Genomic DNA, 16,309 nt, shown 5'->3' with positions numbered 1-16,309 from the left:
GTCCTGGTTTGGGTGGTAACGATTGGTTCAGAAGTAAGAGGTGAACGGGGTGAAATCGGTGCAATAATTGCACTCAGTAGTGCAACACATCCACCAACACCAAGTCTATATATAAAAACGGCCAGATGAGTTCAGAGGCGATCCACTGAGCCGTTCCCTGAGATGCAGACTTTAAACAGAGGTAACAGCCTTTAAGCTTCATTTCATTCTATGGGGAAAAAACAAAGCAAACTGGGAAATGTATTCCAAAACGAGCCTGCTACCCACCCTGTGTAACAGGGTGCAACAGCGCACATCTGGACTGGTCGGCTGGCTTGCATCATCCATCCGCAGGATGCGAACAGGCAACTCATCCTTAAGCGAGAGCTGGATAAAGACAACACTTCTGCTGCGACCACCGCTACCAGAAACAACAAAAACCATGCGGCTTGTTTGTTGTTGTTTTGACTTCGCCCCCACTACCAACAACAACAGTAGAGGGTGGGGAGAATTAGAGGGAGGGGGAGGGAGAAAGAACCAAGGGTGGAGTTACGAGAGAGAGAGAGAGAAAAACATCACACAGAGATTAAGGTTGGGGGGCTGGAGGGGTGAGCTCATTCACGACTCTTCCCTTGTGTGTGGTGTGTGGTTGAACACGAGTGGGGGGGGGGCTAACGTCTGTTGACAGGCATGCTGGCCAGCGAGCTGGCTGGCTGTTCCTCCGGCGGTGAACACGATGACGAGATGGCAACAGGCAGTCAGCGTAGCACGTGCTCTCAGTTGCCATCGCAACCTGCCCTTGGATACAGCGTGCTGGTTGGCCGTTTCTCACTGTTGTTGTTGTGTGAGGCTGATGAAACCTCGTGGGTGAGGGCGGGCAAGCGGTACGGCATAGAGCTGCTTTTTGGTAGAAAGTGTTGCTAGGCACATTAGAGGTCAGCTAACAAACAAACACTTTTTAATGCTCTAACATTTAATCAACCCACTGACCCCGACTTAAGCAACCTTCCCAGTTTTGAAGGTCTTAAACTGGTTGTTTAACTCTTAAATCCAAGAAATACGTCTAATTAAAGACAAAGCAGGATAAGCCACTGATCCCCAAACAATTTAAGTGCAAAAGAAACGTTTAAAAAGATTATCCTGACAGTTTAAAGTTGTCTCGCTTGGTTTAAACTGCAATGTGAAACTGACAATGCCGGAACATGTCTGAAACTTCAATGCTTTATTACGCAGATGAGAAAAACATGTAACTTTGAGAACAAAACGAACAATCCAACAATGAGTAAACGCACAGAGAAACAGATGGTAATTTCCACCCATTCTGGAAAATTCAGTCATCATTGGAACAGAATAATGCAAATACTCTTCAGTTCCTGCGACGACTGGACGTTTAAAAGCATGTATCCGAGCCTGATTTCAAGGCTCCACACTTGAGGGAGAGAACAAAGAAAAAGTGTGTGTGGCCTTGAGTCGAGTGGCCAGATCAATACAGCATTGTGCTGAGTGAGCAGCCTGTTTGATGAGATCCCGAACAAATAAACATTCTGCTCGTAGCGCGCATTCATTCTGCACTACGACCTACAGGGAAGACTGTGCCATGAGCCGCGAGAGCTGGCAACGTGATTGATTACAAGTGCAGGGAGGCTTTGTTTCACCACTGGTAATCAGGACAAAGCAGAGTGGAAGCTTTGTGTGTGTGTGTGTGTGTTTTTAGGTGTTGCGGTCAGGACGACTCATATAACTCGAGGAATATGTCACAGATAAAAGCGTTAATGTAAAGGTACAGCTGAGGGGTGTGGATATTAAACATCGCTGTCAGGCGTCATCGCATCCCTCCTGAAGGCCAATCTCGATCTCCTCTAGCCTGTGTGCCATGGACATGACCAGCATTTTCATCTAGAAAAGATTGGGGGGGTCATGGAAAGAGAGAAAAGGATGGTTTAGAGATTGTGTTGCGTTTTGGGCAGGTAGAGGATAGAGAGAGGAGGGAGGGATTCAGAGCGGGGAAGAAACAAAGGGGGAAACGGGACAGGTGGGAAATGAAGGGAGCAGCGGGGAGCAGCAGTGAGGAAGAAAGTGGGGAGGAGGAGTAAAGATAATTGGTACAGGGAGACAGTGAAGAAGAATGAGGTAACCCAGAAAGGAAGTGGTCAGGGGCAGACGGGTGCGAGGGGCAGTGAGAGAGTGGGAGGGGTGGGGGAGACAGGTCACTGAGGGTAGAAGATTAAAAACCCAAACAAGTGTCTGCAAGTCACAGACAGACAGACGGAGGGACAGGGAGGCAGACAGACAGAATACATTAAGCGTGGCATCAGGAGCCACGAGCATCATCAGATAGCTGAGAACAAAGACCAAGAGCAAAACGGTTCGGAGAGAGAGCACGAATGCCACCTGTGTTTACCAAAACTGCTGCACTTTTTCTTGTTTGTTGTTTTACATTTTGCAAAGAGAATAAAAACTATCCTCCTATCACACCTTCCTTTCATTTAACAAAATGGGCGCACGCAACAATTTTTTGTTTTGTTTTTTTTATCTCATAGTCAGTGTACGAGAACTGGTAAAACAGAAACAGACGCCAAATTATTCACTCCGTGCTGCAAACACAGGGACGTGCTTTTCTGTTTTTCTAACTGAGTGGAAGACAATGATGTCAAACTCGTTAAGCATGGAGCTTTTGCACACCTGAGTTACCTGCCAGCCGTTTTTTCCTACGCTTTCTGTTTCTTTGTCTGTTTGTGGTTTTTGTTTGTTGGAAAGCTATGGGATGCTTGACGCAGAAAACTATTTAGGACTCGATAAAGGCTAGGCTCTATGAGCAGAATCGATAACGGCACATGTATCTAGAAAATCTGAGTTACCGTTCTGTCATTTATTTCCCCAAATAATGAGGCAATCCTGATATAAAATGCCAGAAAACAGTAAAACTTGACCTAGGGCTGGGCGATATATCGAGTTTTTTAAAAATATCGATATATTTTCATACGAGATATAAGATGTGACAATATCGTTTATATCGATATAGCCTATGTTACGTTATAATTATACTTGTGGAGCCGCAGGTTTGCCTCTCTTTCGTCCACTTTTGTCTCTACGCTGCGTTACTCGGCCTCGCCTCTCCTTCACTGAACACAACTCCCCCTCCCCCATAGCTTCACCTGCAGGCAATGACAAGATGAAAGCGGAAAATCTCCGTTAGCGAGTTACAGCGGATCGTCCCGTGCGTGGGGCTGGACGGCGTCAACGTGTTAGCGAGCTAACCACGCTAACGAGCTAACCGCGCTAACGACATGCAGCCCGGAGGAGCTGCACGGCCTAAAATCCTTTCATTTTCTCAAAACTCGACAGTGCGCCTTATGTATGAATTCTGGTTGTGCTTACTGACCGCGAACCGATTTTATGTGGTACACAGCGCTCAGCAATCTGTCCAAAAATGTTTTAATAGGACTTTGCTAAGCTACGGAGCTGCACCGCTTGATGGATTGTCGGAGGATTACGGCTACCGAGGAGGAGCCTCGCGGAGTGATACGTACTGTGCTTCAACGTAATATTACCGTACTGTGTGTGTATAAGGACCACAAATGGCACCTGTTCAGAGACGTGGTGCAGCTGTGAAATCTGTCTCTTTGTTATTATGCTCAGCGTCTATTAGTTTACATTTTGACTGCACAATTGTGAGCTTTTTGTTATGCACAAAAACAACATTGTTTTCTTTTATTTATGGACCATGATTATTTAATAAATGCTGATAATTTATTTTTAAGTAATTTCTTCATGTACATCTACGCTGTATGTAAATAAAAGTGCCCGTGTGACATCTGGGACACAGTGTGACTAAGAACTCTCTTTTTGTTCTTAACTTGTGGCTTTAAAAAAAAAAAATCGAGATATATATCTTATATCGCCATCCAGCTAAAAAATATCGAGATATGAATTTTGGGTCATATCGCCCAGCCCTAACCTGTACTTTAACTTGGTTAGCAACAAATGTCATAAACATAAACCAAAATTCAGTTAACAGACTAAAATGACACTTTTCAAACTCAAAAACATTAACAACTGATGAAAGTTCAGACCTGTTACTATCAAAACATTTTACTGAGCAATAAAACGTTTAACTTTATACCTACATGAGCCTTGGATTTAAAAAAAAAAACACCCAGCTAGATATCTTAAAAATTGAAGCCTTAAAGTTGAAACTTGGTTTTTGAAGTGTATCATCTTGATGTAGGGTTTTGTCTGCAAACAAGTAATAATAGAAAGCGGCGATGTTAATATCTGAGCTGATCAAAAAACCTTTATAATCTTGTTACAATGCACCAATAGCTAACAAGACAACCTGCCTATAACCAGAAATTAATATAACTGTTGTGTAGTTATAGTCTGATTAATCTGTAATCTATATAGACAAGCACTAAACACTCAAAGCAAGATGGATTTAAGAAGTAAATCCAACCCAAATATTAACCAAAGCCAGTATGAGGTAAATATCTTCACTTCATTATGCACTTTCCTGGGGTATCCCTTTGTCTGCGTCACACACAGTGTAGTAATATTCTCACAGCAGTGACACTGGTTTAATTTAATCAGATGAACTGGGGGGGTTTTCATGTATATCTTTTGGTGGATCACAAAAATGGAAAAGGAAGAGGGAAGGCAATTATACACAAATACTCAGGTCACGGGCAAAAAGATTTAACAAAGCATTTAACGAACTTTAGACACACCTACAAGTCTTTCTAGATATTTAAAAAGACATACGCTGCTCGTGCTTTGTTTTTCTTGTCCCATAATCAGCATAACCTGTTCCTAATATACTGCTGCACAGATAACATCTCAAAATGCAATGGTTCACATGGTCTGTGATGAAAACTCACAGGTTGGTGCAAAGTGAAAGCAGAGCACCGCGCACACACACCAAGCTACCGTGACAAAAACACTCCATGACCAAAACATGTTTTTCTCCAGCGAAGATTCCTCAGCATGGTCTGTATCACATCTATTGTCCCCGGTGCAAGAGAGTGTGGAAGGGCTGGCAGGCGCTCCTGCGCGCTATCGCCGCCTACTGGCCAATTAGTGGTTTTGTGGGATATTTTAAACAAAGGGTGATTTAGACTTCAACTTTGGGAGTCATTCCACGATTCCCGTGAAAAATCTGACTAGAATTCCTGAGCAGTGATAATGAGAATTATAAGATGACACTAAATTAGGGTAAGGAAATTAAAATTGAGATATTGGATAACTGCAAACAGGAGATTTGGATGCCAACACTGAACCCTAAACATATTAACATCACTGCTATTATTTCAGAGAAAATGGTATAGTGCTTGCAGAAGACGAGACGGATAGATGAGGTAATGTCTGATATTAGTGTCTGCCTGCCCGTTACAGCACAAAGGGTTTCCCAGAAGTAAGCTGATGTCACCGTTAGTACAACCTATGCATTGGGCATCAACGAAAGCGCTGCTTGTTGCTAATGAGAAAGTACTATGACAGAGACAGGTCAATAAAGAAAAACTATTTCTGCTAAAACCTTGCATAGAGTTTAGATCTGCTGACCAGATTTTGATTTTTTAACATTAATACTTTTTGCAAAGCAACAATACAATTTTAAGGACTAATGTCAACCTGCGTTTGGAGATATAATCAGTTTACAGTGAGCTTTAGAGCAGAAAATCTGCTCATTACGTGAAACATTTTGTTTTTCCCAAAGCAAGACATCATCAGAGAAAGCAGACAAAGAGAAGCAGCAGTAGTAATTTACCTCTGTCAGCTGTTGTTCAACAATGCCTCTGTACTCCAGTGTTACTGGCTGCTCTTTGGGGCCCTCTGCTGCCAACATCTGGCCTCCAGAGCCGAGCACGTAGCTGAAAAAGATTTCCACTGTCAATAAAGTTGTAAAAGGAGGATTCACACCACGAACACGTTACGATTAATGGTATTAAATACAATATCATGACCAGAGACAGTACAGCTTATTGCAAAATAACTAAAATATTAATAAAAATTTGTTCTAAAATAACAATATACAACATGTCTCATCTCTTCTGTTTGATATGTAAAATGTCAAAGCTTTGTGTCTCAGTTATTAATCTACTTTAACAAATCACCAAAATATTTTATTCTTTAAATCTTTGTGAAAAGTTGCACGGGAGATTTTACTTCTTCCTTTTCTATTTCATCGTGAGTATATACTAAAGATCCATGTTTTAAGTGGGGGTACACTGCTGGGTACACTGGGTTAGACGACCTTTTTGCCTTCAAGGTTCAAAAAGAGCCACAAGATTTGCTGTAGATTCAAAAAGGTGCTGAAAACACTCCTCAGAGATTTTGGTCCATATTTACATGATGGCATCACACAGTTGCTGCAGAATTGTTGGCACATCAATGTTAATTTTCCGTTCCTCCACATCCCAAATTTTCTCTGTTATAGCTTCTCTATAACGCACTGAGCTCATTGTCAGGTTCAACAAACCAACTTGATTGAGATGATTTGAGCTTTGCAATGTGATGCATTATCCGCATGGAGTCATCAGAAAAGTAGTGAATTCATGAACCATGTTTTGTTGTTGTTTAAACTAAAGTCTGTCCCAAAAACGCACCTGTCGATGTCAGCGACACTGAAACAGAAGGTAAACCTCTTGTGGTCCAGGTTCTTAGGGGTGGATGTGTACACCATGCCAAGCACAGAATGGCAGCCTCGACAGATGAGATCCACAACCAAACTGTAGAGAAATTAAAGGAGGAAAAAACACAACATTCAAACAGAGAAACAGATTTACTCCAACAAGGACACACATGCATATATAAAAAAATGCCAAAAGAATGGCTTACCCTGCTCCTGCCCCGATGGACGTTGTGGAATCAGGCATGCACATGTGGTATTACTGCTCTACCTGTACTAAAACTGCAACGCTTCAGAGGTAGATCTATCTCAGAGTCCACTGCAGTTATCTGACAACTATCAACACTTTTCATAGCTGAAAAGGCTGTTCACAGAGTACTGAATATTAATGGAAAGTTTGCATGAAGAGGAAAAGTGTGGTAGGAAAAAGTGAACTAGCAGGAGGGATCATTGCAGACTTGATTGTCAAGAAAGGTTGATTCAAGAACTTGGGAGATCTTCACAGTGCTCTGAGGTTGCTGTCACCACACACAGACATCCTCGGCGAAGGACCGGCAACTGTTGTACTCCACATATCAAGCCTTTCCTTGGCTAGAGACAACTGAAGCATCTACAGCACATTCTTCCATCTGCTGATCACCTGATGTTATTGCTGTGCTCGATGGGTCAGCTAACTCCCCTGACTTGAATCAGAGAGAGAATCGGTGGGGATTTGTCAACAGGAAGATGACAAACACCCCATAACACAGACCAGCTGAAAGCCACCATCAAAGCAACCTTTGCTTCAAGAACACCTCAGCAGTGCAAGAAGATGATCACCTGCTACCTATGCATCAAGCTTTTCAAGGGCCACAGAACTGAGTGAGGAGTGTGAGAGGTCCATCCAGGTGATGTGACTGAAACAAAAACACTATCTGTTCAACCTGATTCCACAATCCTCTCAGGAAGTTTTTATGAGTAATTTCAGACTTCTAAAGTCATCTCCCACATGGTTGGATGTGTAGCATTTGACACTAGCATCAATCAAAAAAGGGAAATCCAAGTCTTTACTGAAATTAGAGACCATCTTGAGTTTTCAAGGTTCAAGGTTCTTTATTTGTCACATGTATAGTTATACAAGTATAACACACAGTGAAATGTAACTTGACACGCTCCTTGGTTAAGTGTCTGGAAGAGAGTCCTGTCTCAGTCAATTATAGATGATGTGAGAGGGCAGGTGTGTGTGTTTAGGGCACGGATGGCTTGGGGATAGAAGCTCCTCTTGAGTCTCTCTGTCCTTGCCCTAATGGACTTGATTAAATAAGAAATCATAAAAGACTCCTATGTGCAAGTTCTGATGCTTTCATCCACTTGTGAACATTGTAAGTTTTGTGCTACACTAGTATTAACTAGTAGTAAACTAGGTGGTAGTAAAGGACTGGAATACATATTTTACTGCTGGGCATCATCTTACCAGAGAGACTTTTTACTTGCTTCGTACAGTCGGTTCTCCTTTCCAATCATGACATTGTCAGTGACCCCTAAGGATAAAAAATAGGTCAGCTGAACACAGCTCAAAAATCTGTAAATTCACATCCTGTAAATAAGCACACCAGGCCATCAGTCTTTTCATTCATTTTAACATGTATCTCCTTTTAAAGTAATAAATATGAAAGGTAAAATGCATGTCAGAAGGGCACTTTCATTAGTTGAGGCACAAAGTTACAGATATATTAACACCGACTTTAAGTAGAGGGTGTTTTTACTCAAATACTTATTTAATCTATTAACTTTTTTCATTTTTTACATTTGAAGTTCACATAAGAAACTAATATTTACATTTCTGTTAAATTCTTTATGATTGTTTTGCCCTTTTGCAAATTTCAGAAGCAGTTTAAATAGTTAACTTTGTAAAATGGGTACAATGCACAAACAATCAAGCATTGATAACATATAGTTAATATTGCTGGTGCTGGGGTGGGTGGTAGGCGTTGAGCCTACAAGGGGGCCCCAAATCAAAATCTGGACCCATAACAACTTGGGCCGGCTCTGGGCTAAAAGGGCAAACAATCTCCCAAGCCAAACTTACGCTTCAGTCTGATTTGGTTTAGATCATCTTCACTTCCATCCCAGGACAATGAATCGCCGACAGGCAGCTTGCATTTCGCGCAGATGAAGACCACAGGTCCGTCATCGCCGTTCTCCTCCTCGTTCTCGGTGGGGCGGGAAAGCTTTTCCCCGACCGTGGTGGAGTCTATGCTGGACGCGTCAAACGTGGAGTTATTTACACTTTTACTATAAGATTTTTCCAACTGTTTCCTCGTCGCCATTTCTACTCGCTTTTTCAAACAAGCTATTTTGAACTTCGGCGGGTTGTTGACGGTGAAGTAACCATCCGAGAGGTATCCGACGATACGAAACGTTAACCTGCACGCACTTCCGCTTTCGTCCTTCCACTCGGATGTATTTTTTTTAAAATAATAATTTTAAATGTGAATATTTGTTAGCTTGTTGTTGTTTGTTGGCCGTTAACGTATTTATTTATTAGCTTGTGGCACTCAGCCCGGTGAGAACAAAGTGTATATCAGTGGCGATTCTGTTGGGTCTCTGGGCAAATAAATAAATTAAAAATAAAAACAAATCACAGGGGCCACCTCTAACCAACATTCATCATTCACTGTGTTATAATTAATCTGACACCAACAATAAAAACAGCAGGCCAGGTAAAACGTTACTAAAAGTAGTGAAACTCCAAAGAGTAATTAAATTCTGTTTTATTTATACAGCACCAAATCACAAAACCTGTTGTCTCAACGCACACAGAGATGAGTAGAGATGGTGAAGGTGAATGAGAATAAATACCTAGGGTCAGTCATCCAAAGCAACAAACATACACATGAGATGTGAAGAACACAGTGCAAGCATGGTGGATATGAATGTAAAGACAGAAGGATAGCAGTGAGCGTGAAAGAGAAGCTTTGGAAGATTCTAGTGAGATGTGCCATGATATTTGGTTTGGAGGCAGTGGCACTCCCAAAAAGACCAGAGGTGGCTAAACTGAAGATACTAAAGTCTTCATAGGGATAGTTCAGGTTGAACATTTTGGAGACAAAATTAGAGAAGCACAGCTGAGATGATTTGGACATAGGAGGAATGGTGGACACAGTGGGGAAAGGATGATGAATATGAAACTACCAGGGAGAAGGGAAAGAGGAAGACCAAAGAGAATATTCAGCGATGTAGTGAAGGAAGACATGCAGAAGGTTGTTGTAACAGAAGAGGATGCTAGGGATAGGGTGAGATGGAAGCAGATGGTCTTTTGTAATGACCCCTAAAGTAAGGAGTTGAAAGAAGAAGAAAATGTCAGAGTGTGAGACTGAATCCAGACTGATTCAGAACAATAATACAACAAAAGAGCCAATATCACTTGTAAAAAATGTGACCAAATTGGAAAAGTTAAAAATTTAAGACATTCCCTCCACATTTTTATTTAGGTAGGTTCATGTTGTTTTGTTATTTTGTTGAAATTGTAATTTTTAGTTTTATTTCAAGAGTTGTAGCTTTGAGTTTAGCTTTGGTTAGCTCTAACAATCCAAGTCTACAAGTCTCTTTAGTTCCGTCGAACTGAACGGAAATGGAGGCGATCTATTTTAAGTTTTTCTTCATCTTTGTTTCCCCACAGGAAACGTGAACCGGAAAGAGTGTTTTGGAAAAAGTTTTTTTTAAAATATATATTTTTATTTAACTTACCAACTGTGATTGATTACGCCTGTTTATCTTTTATTTAATTTTGTATTATGAAATATCTTAGAAAATATAGAAAAACATATGTCTCTCGTTTGTTACTTGACGTAGTTTTGCCCTGTGTTCTCATTGGCCGGTAACCAGGAAGTTTTGGGGATGATTTCGGGGGCGCGAAAACATTTGCCGTTTTCAAGAAGACGTTTGTTTTGGTTTGTGACGACCTTTTAGTAGTCATGTGTGAGAAGATTAAGAAGGTATTTTTCTGTTTCGGGAGCATATCCCGCTGACTGCTTTTGCTGCCCCGTGTTTATATGTTCCTGCTTGTTGTGGCATCCTCAGGTGAACAGCTGGCTCGGCGCCGTGTTTGGTGAGCAGGTTGTGCCACAGTTTGAAGTCAACACACGGACAGTGGACATCCTGTACCAGCTCGCCCAGTGCAGCGAAGCCCGCTGCAGTGACACAGCCTTCCTTATAGAGGACCTCAAACAGAAAGCTGCAGAGTACCAGGCTGAGGGTGAGTAATTTACAGGCAGTTATACAAAGTTCATTTAATCTAGGGAGGGGGGTAAATATGCTGTGGGTTTAAGACCGCATCCAAGTGCACTTGCACTCATTTTAAAGGCATTTAGCAGGTCACAGTGTAATAGAAGGACAGTTAAAGTTCAGGGATATCAGTCTGTCCAAGCAGGAGGCAGAAACTGCTAATAGGGTAGATGCAGGTCATTCACAGGCAGCAGAGAGTGTGCGACTTCTCCAGGATGGTACATCACTACGGTTTGCTGTATCTTCCATCGTGGTCTCAAAACAGTGGTGACACAAGGAGAGCTGGACAGGGTTGAAGGGCATCGACCGAGCAGTGAGATCAGTATCGGCCCCTTTGTGTGAGGAGGGACAAAAGGAGTGCTGCCAGAGCCCTGCAAAATTACCTCCAGTGGGCTAATCATGTGCATGTTTTGTTACCAAACCTAAACACAGAAACTATGACGGTGGCATTAAGGTCCTTTAGTGGGACCTGTGTTCACAACCGAACACCATGCAGATTAACTGGCATTCGCCTGAGAACACCAGAACTGGCAGGTCCTCCCACCAGCGTCCCGTTTTCCTCACAGATGATGTTGCAGGCAATGAAACGTTCACCATGGTTACTCCAAACTCTTTCAGGACTGACTTTTGCACATGGCTATTATGTGATGGATGAGAAATTAAAAATTCAAAGTGCCTACAACCTTTACACTGTAACGTGTGGTGTATTATCAAGTGTGTTTACATTATACTTGGTATACAGAAACACATTTGTCTAGACTTAAACTAGTGAACAGATACTGATAGTGAAGTAATAAACAGTATACAAAGATTTCTACATTAAAACCATTTAACTGTTCATCTTAGTTTTCTCTTTGTATGTTTGCCTGATGCCTCATCTGTTTTACTTTTGCACTGTGGTACTCTTCCTCTGATGCATATCGGCCAAAAGTATTTAAAAAAAAAAAATCCAAGTTGTTACAAATAATATTAATAAGCCTTTATTTATAATGATTTACTTTTCTCTGTGCTGTTTATGTGAGACATTAACTTCCACCTTAAAGTTTTCAGTGTTTTCTCCACTCAGGTGCTCATCTCCAGGATGTTCTTCTACAAAGTGTTGGCCTGTCCTCTGCCAGTTTGTCAAAGCCAGTTGCTGACTGCTTATCTGCTTTAGTAGACAATGCTATGGTGCTTGGAGTGAGAGACACTTCACTGGGCAGGTATGTGTTTTATTTTGTTTTTCTTTCAATGAAGTTGGCCAGGTTAAAAAAACAGGGTGAGATAAACTGGCTCGTGTCTCGTCATTTTGTGTGCAGCTTTATGCCAGCCGTAAACAACCTCACTAGTGAACTTCTGGAAGCGGAGAAGTCAAATAGAAGACTTGAGAGAGAGCTCCGGGCCCTCAGAAAGAGACTCGGGTCAACTCTGGTGCTCCGGGGAAGTTTACAAGAGTAGGTAACTCACCTGTTCTTATATGGATGATATGTAGCATATTTTGTAATACTGGCAATCTTAATTTTCAGGGATATCAACAAAACTGTCAAAGCTCAGGCAGTGGAGAGCGCTAAAGCTGAGGAGAAGCTGCTCAAAATGGATTTTGTGACAGCAAAGGCGAACGAGCTCAGTAACAGACGGGAGCGGTGTGAGGTATGTTGTTTGTGTTTCATTAGGTATACCTTGTTAGTGCAGGGTTGGACCCCTTTTTTCTCATGAGACCAGGCTTTTTTTTTTCATATCATTTTTCATATCTTTTTTTAGAAATCCAATTTTTTTTCTTAGCCCAGGCAAATTGTTGCCTCAGTTTCCTGATCTTAGCTGACAGAAGTGGCACCCAGTGTAGTCTTCTTCTGCTGTAGCTCATCTGCTGCAAGCTTAGTTGTATTATATTCAGAGAGGTTCTTCTGAATACCTTGGTTGTAATGGGTGGTTATTTGAGTTACTTCCTGTCAGCTCAATGCAGTCTGGTCCTTCCCGTCTGGCATCAATGAGGCGTTTTCAGCCAGAAGCTAGAATAATACAGTACTCCTGTCTGCACCTCCAACCATCAACCAGGTTCAAAGTCACTTTAATCCCATTTCTTGCTCATTCTGATGCTGTGTTTGAACTTCAGCAGATGGTCTTGATGCTCTGAGTTGTGATTGGCTACTTGTACTTGCATTACCAGTACTCCAGTAGGCAGACTGAATAATGTGTATATTGCAGTGATATCTGAGGCAGTTTGATAAAGAAAGAAGAGCTAATGATAATAATGCCTGTAACATTTTTGCAGAACTCATCAAGATATTTAAAAGTGCTCTGTGTTTCTTTGTGTTCACTCAATTAATTGGAGGTTTGCTTTGGATGAGAAACTATAACAAAATGTACAAATAAGTTTTTGCCCTGCACCTTTAGAGGTACAGTTACCCTCCAGTTACAGTAAAAATATCCATCATCAGAAGCCAAAAAGATCAATTTTATGTATATAAAACTCTAAGAATGGTCATAGTAAAGGAGAAAAGATGCAGAAGAAAAAGTGTTTTTTAAAAACGTTTGGGATGGACAGGATTTCTAGGCGCAGCCAAGTGGCGGAGGGCTTTCGCTTTGGTGGCCTCAGAATCTCATCTCTGATTTTTGCAGATGATGTGGTTCTGTTGGCTTCATCGGGTGAGGGCCTCCAGCTCGCACTGGAACGGTTCGCAGCCGAGTGTGAAGCAGCGGGAATGAGGATCAGCACCTCCAAATCTGAGGCCGTGGTTCTCAGCCGGAAAAGGGTGGAGTGCCCACTCCGGGTCGGGGATGAGTTCCTGCCCCAAGTGGAGGAGTTCAAGTATCTCGGGGTCTTGTTCGCGAGTGATGGGAGAAGGGAGCCGGAGATCGACAGACGGATTGGGGCTGCGGCTGCAGTAATGCGGACGTTGCACCGGTCCGTCGTGGTGAAGAGGGAGCTGAGTGTAAAAGCGAAGCTCTCAATTTACCGGTCGATCTACGTCCCTACCCTCACCTATGGCCACGAGCTGTGGGCAGTGACCGAAAGAACGAGATCGCGGATACAAGCGGCAGAAATGAGCTTCCTCCGAAGGGTGGCTGGCCTCTCCCTTAGAGATAGGGTGAGAAGTTCGGCCATCCGGGAGGGGCTCAGAGTAGAGCAGCTGCTGCTCCACATCGAAAGGAGCCAGCTGAGGTGGTTCGGGCATCTGACAAGGATGTCCCCTGGGCGCCTCCTGGGTGAGGTGTTCCAGGCATGTCCCACCGGGAGGAGGCCCCGGGGCAGACCCAGGACACGCTGGAGAGATTATATCTCTCGGCTGGCCTGGGAACGCCTTGGTATTCCCCCGGATAAGCTGGAGAAGGTGGCTGGGGAGAGGGAGGTCTGGGCCTCTTTGCTTAGGCTGCTGCCCCCGCGACCCGGCCCCGGACAAAGCGGATGAAGATGGACGGATGGTTTGGGATGGTATGAAGTGTTGACGACACTACCACAAAAAAGAGATAGTTTTCAAAAAATATAAGAAAAGGTGTAGAAAAATGCACTGTTTTCCTCATTGGGATGACCAGTTTTCCAGTTTTTTTGTTATGCATCAGTGTTTGATCTCCCAGATATAATGTGTGCATCACGTTACAGTTTAGAGAACAGAGATGTTTCTGCAGAACAGGTCCAAGAGTTCCTGTTAAAGTCAGGAGGGAGCAGATATTCTAAAGATCACTGATTTTATTCTGCTCTTTCTGTCCTGCAGGCTCAGCTTGTATCCAGGAACATGGACAAGTCTATCACCCACCAGGCTCTTGTGCAGCTGTCAGAGGTATTTCAGCTTTTCCACATGCGCCCCCATTCATTGCCATGGAAATGAAAATGTAATACCGTCTGCTTAGAGGGTCTGAAAGTGTCATCTTATTTTTCTCTCTACAGGAAGTCACCGAGCTGAAAAAAGAAATAATCCCCTTAAAGAAGAAACTGGAGCCCTACATGGACCTGAGCCCGGTATGTTTGTTTTCACTCTGTTACTGACTTTTAAATACTCCACGACCAAACCCCTTAATCTGTTTTTATCCTTTTGGGTAATGTTTTTGCACACAAATGACTTTATTAAAACCAACCTGAAGGAAAGGGTTGAACCGTGTTCAGACGTGTGGAAACAAACTTCCTGAATTTGGGTTTCTGAATTTTGTCTTTCCTCCTCTAAACAGAGCCCGTCTCTGGCTCAAGTGAAGATAGAAGAGGCAAAAAGAGAGCTGGTAAGCATCCTAAAAACTCGCTCAATAATGGATGAGATGTGATGGCTGATTTATTGAATTTGATCCTATTTCTTTTTTTTTGTTTTCAGGCTGCACTTGATTCCCAGCTTGAGATGAATGTGGATTTTAAATGAAGATTTGTCTAATGTTACTGTATTATTTACTGTGTTTGTTAAATAATAAAAGTCACTTAAATTTCTTTGCTTTGACACCCACCTTCTGGCTTCTTTTTATGCAACCCAACAGATCTGTGCAGAGACAAAAGTCTCCTTGTGCTCTAAAAGTAAGAGCTGCTTAGAGGCACTTTTTTCAAAACTTCCAGCTTTAAAGTCTTGTCAATATTATTCTTTATATTTCTCTTTATTTCACAGTTACCTATTAGAGTATTTATTAGAGAACAAAAACATTTGGCTTCATCTGTTTTCTGTTCCTCCACCTCTTCCTGTTTGTTACAGACATCGTTAACACTAATCAAGAGCGTTGTCTTTATTTTCTGTTCACTGCAGTCTAATTGAGGGGTTGTTTCCCCTCCGAAGAAGTACTAACAACATGTCGTGAGAGTCTGATCTTTCTGCCCAAATACAGAGACAGTAGATGGCATTAAATGAATAGTTTTGTTGTGATGGCAACATATTAAAAAAAACAGGATTTGGTAACCACGTAAAAGATGTTTGTCTCCCAAATACTTATAGCAGGAATGTCAAACTCCTCTTGCATCATGGGCTACATACAGCCCACCTTGATCTTTAGTGGGCTGGACCAGAGAAGCTTCTCAAATCTGCCAACACAACTAAATTGTAAGAAGTAAATGTGTGAAAATAACAGGAAAGGTTGTGGTATTTCACTGCCCAAAAAAGTGAAACTTTACATTATTTCATTATTTTTCTATTGCTTATTTACTTTGGTGTAGTATAAATGGCCATGGTGGAGGTCTTTATCTGTAGAAGAAGCTGTAAAACTTGTAAATATACAATTTAAAATCCAAAGATTTCCTTGAAATTTTCCAAAGCTGCCCAGTGGGGTCAGATTTGAGCTTTTTTTCAGCCAATTCTGGGCCCCAGGTCTATGTTTGACACCCCTGATTTATAGTCTGTGTTATTACTGATGGGTCTCCTGTGGTGAATGTTGACATAGTTGTCTTGAACAAAAGAAATTGTAATAAAAAGCATTATTTCTATACTTTTAAAAAAGACTGCATCATCAACACATTTCAGAAGCCTTTCCACTTCCTCATTACATGAATTTCTTGTT

The 16,309-nt window shown here is 42.0% G+C and overlaps 2 protein-coding genes across 2 annotated transcripts; one reads left to right on the top strand and one right to left on the bottom strand.

The window, feature by feature from the left end:
* Positions 1–1,186: 1,186 nt before the first annotated feature.
* On the bottom strand, positions 1,187–8,976 carry mis18a (MIS18 kinetochore protein A). Its single transcript, XM_013914246.1, has 5 exons — positions 8,670–8,976; positions 8,055–8,121; positions 6,579–6,701; positions 5,741–5,843; positions 1,187–1,875 (listed from the first exon to the last, which is right to left on the bottom strand). The coding sequence occupies exons 1-5, from the start codon at positions 8,908–8,910 to the stop codon at positions 1,795–1,797; spliced, it is 615 nt and encodes a 204-aa protein (XP_013769700.1). The 5' UTR covers positions 8,911–8,976; the 3' UTR covers positions 1,187–1,794.
* haus1 (HAUS augmin-like complex, subunit 1) lies at positions 8,725–15,257 on the top strand. Its single transcript, XM_005746596.2, has 10 exons — positions 8,725–8,765; positions 10,469–10,578; positions 10,664–10,838; positions 11,934–12,069; positions 12,166–12,300; positions 12,373–12,496; positions 14,560–14,625; positions 14,733–14,804; positions 15,011–15,058; positions 15,148–15,257. The coding sequence occupies exons 1-10, from the start codon at positions 8,753–8,755 to the stop codon at positions 15,190–15,192; spliced, it is 924 nt and encodes a 307-aa protein (XP_005746653.1). The 5' UTR covers positions 8,725–8,752; the 3' UTR covers positions 15,193–15,257.
* The last annotated feature ends 1,052 nt before the right edge of the window (positions 15,258–16,309 follow it).

The sequence above is a fragment of the Pundamilia nyererei genome, unplaced genomic scaffold (assembly GCF_000239375.1).
Source record: "Pundamilia nyererei isolate P.nyererei 1_Seehausen unplaced genomic scaffold, PunNye1.0 scaffold00180, whole genome shotgun sequence".
Lineage (NCBI taxonomy): Eukaryota > Metazoa > Chordata > Actinopteri > Cichliformes > Cichlidae > Pundamilia > Pundamilia nyererei.
This window is presented reverse-complemented; position numbering and strand designations above follow the sequence as displayed.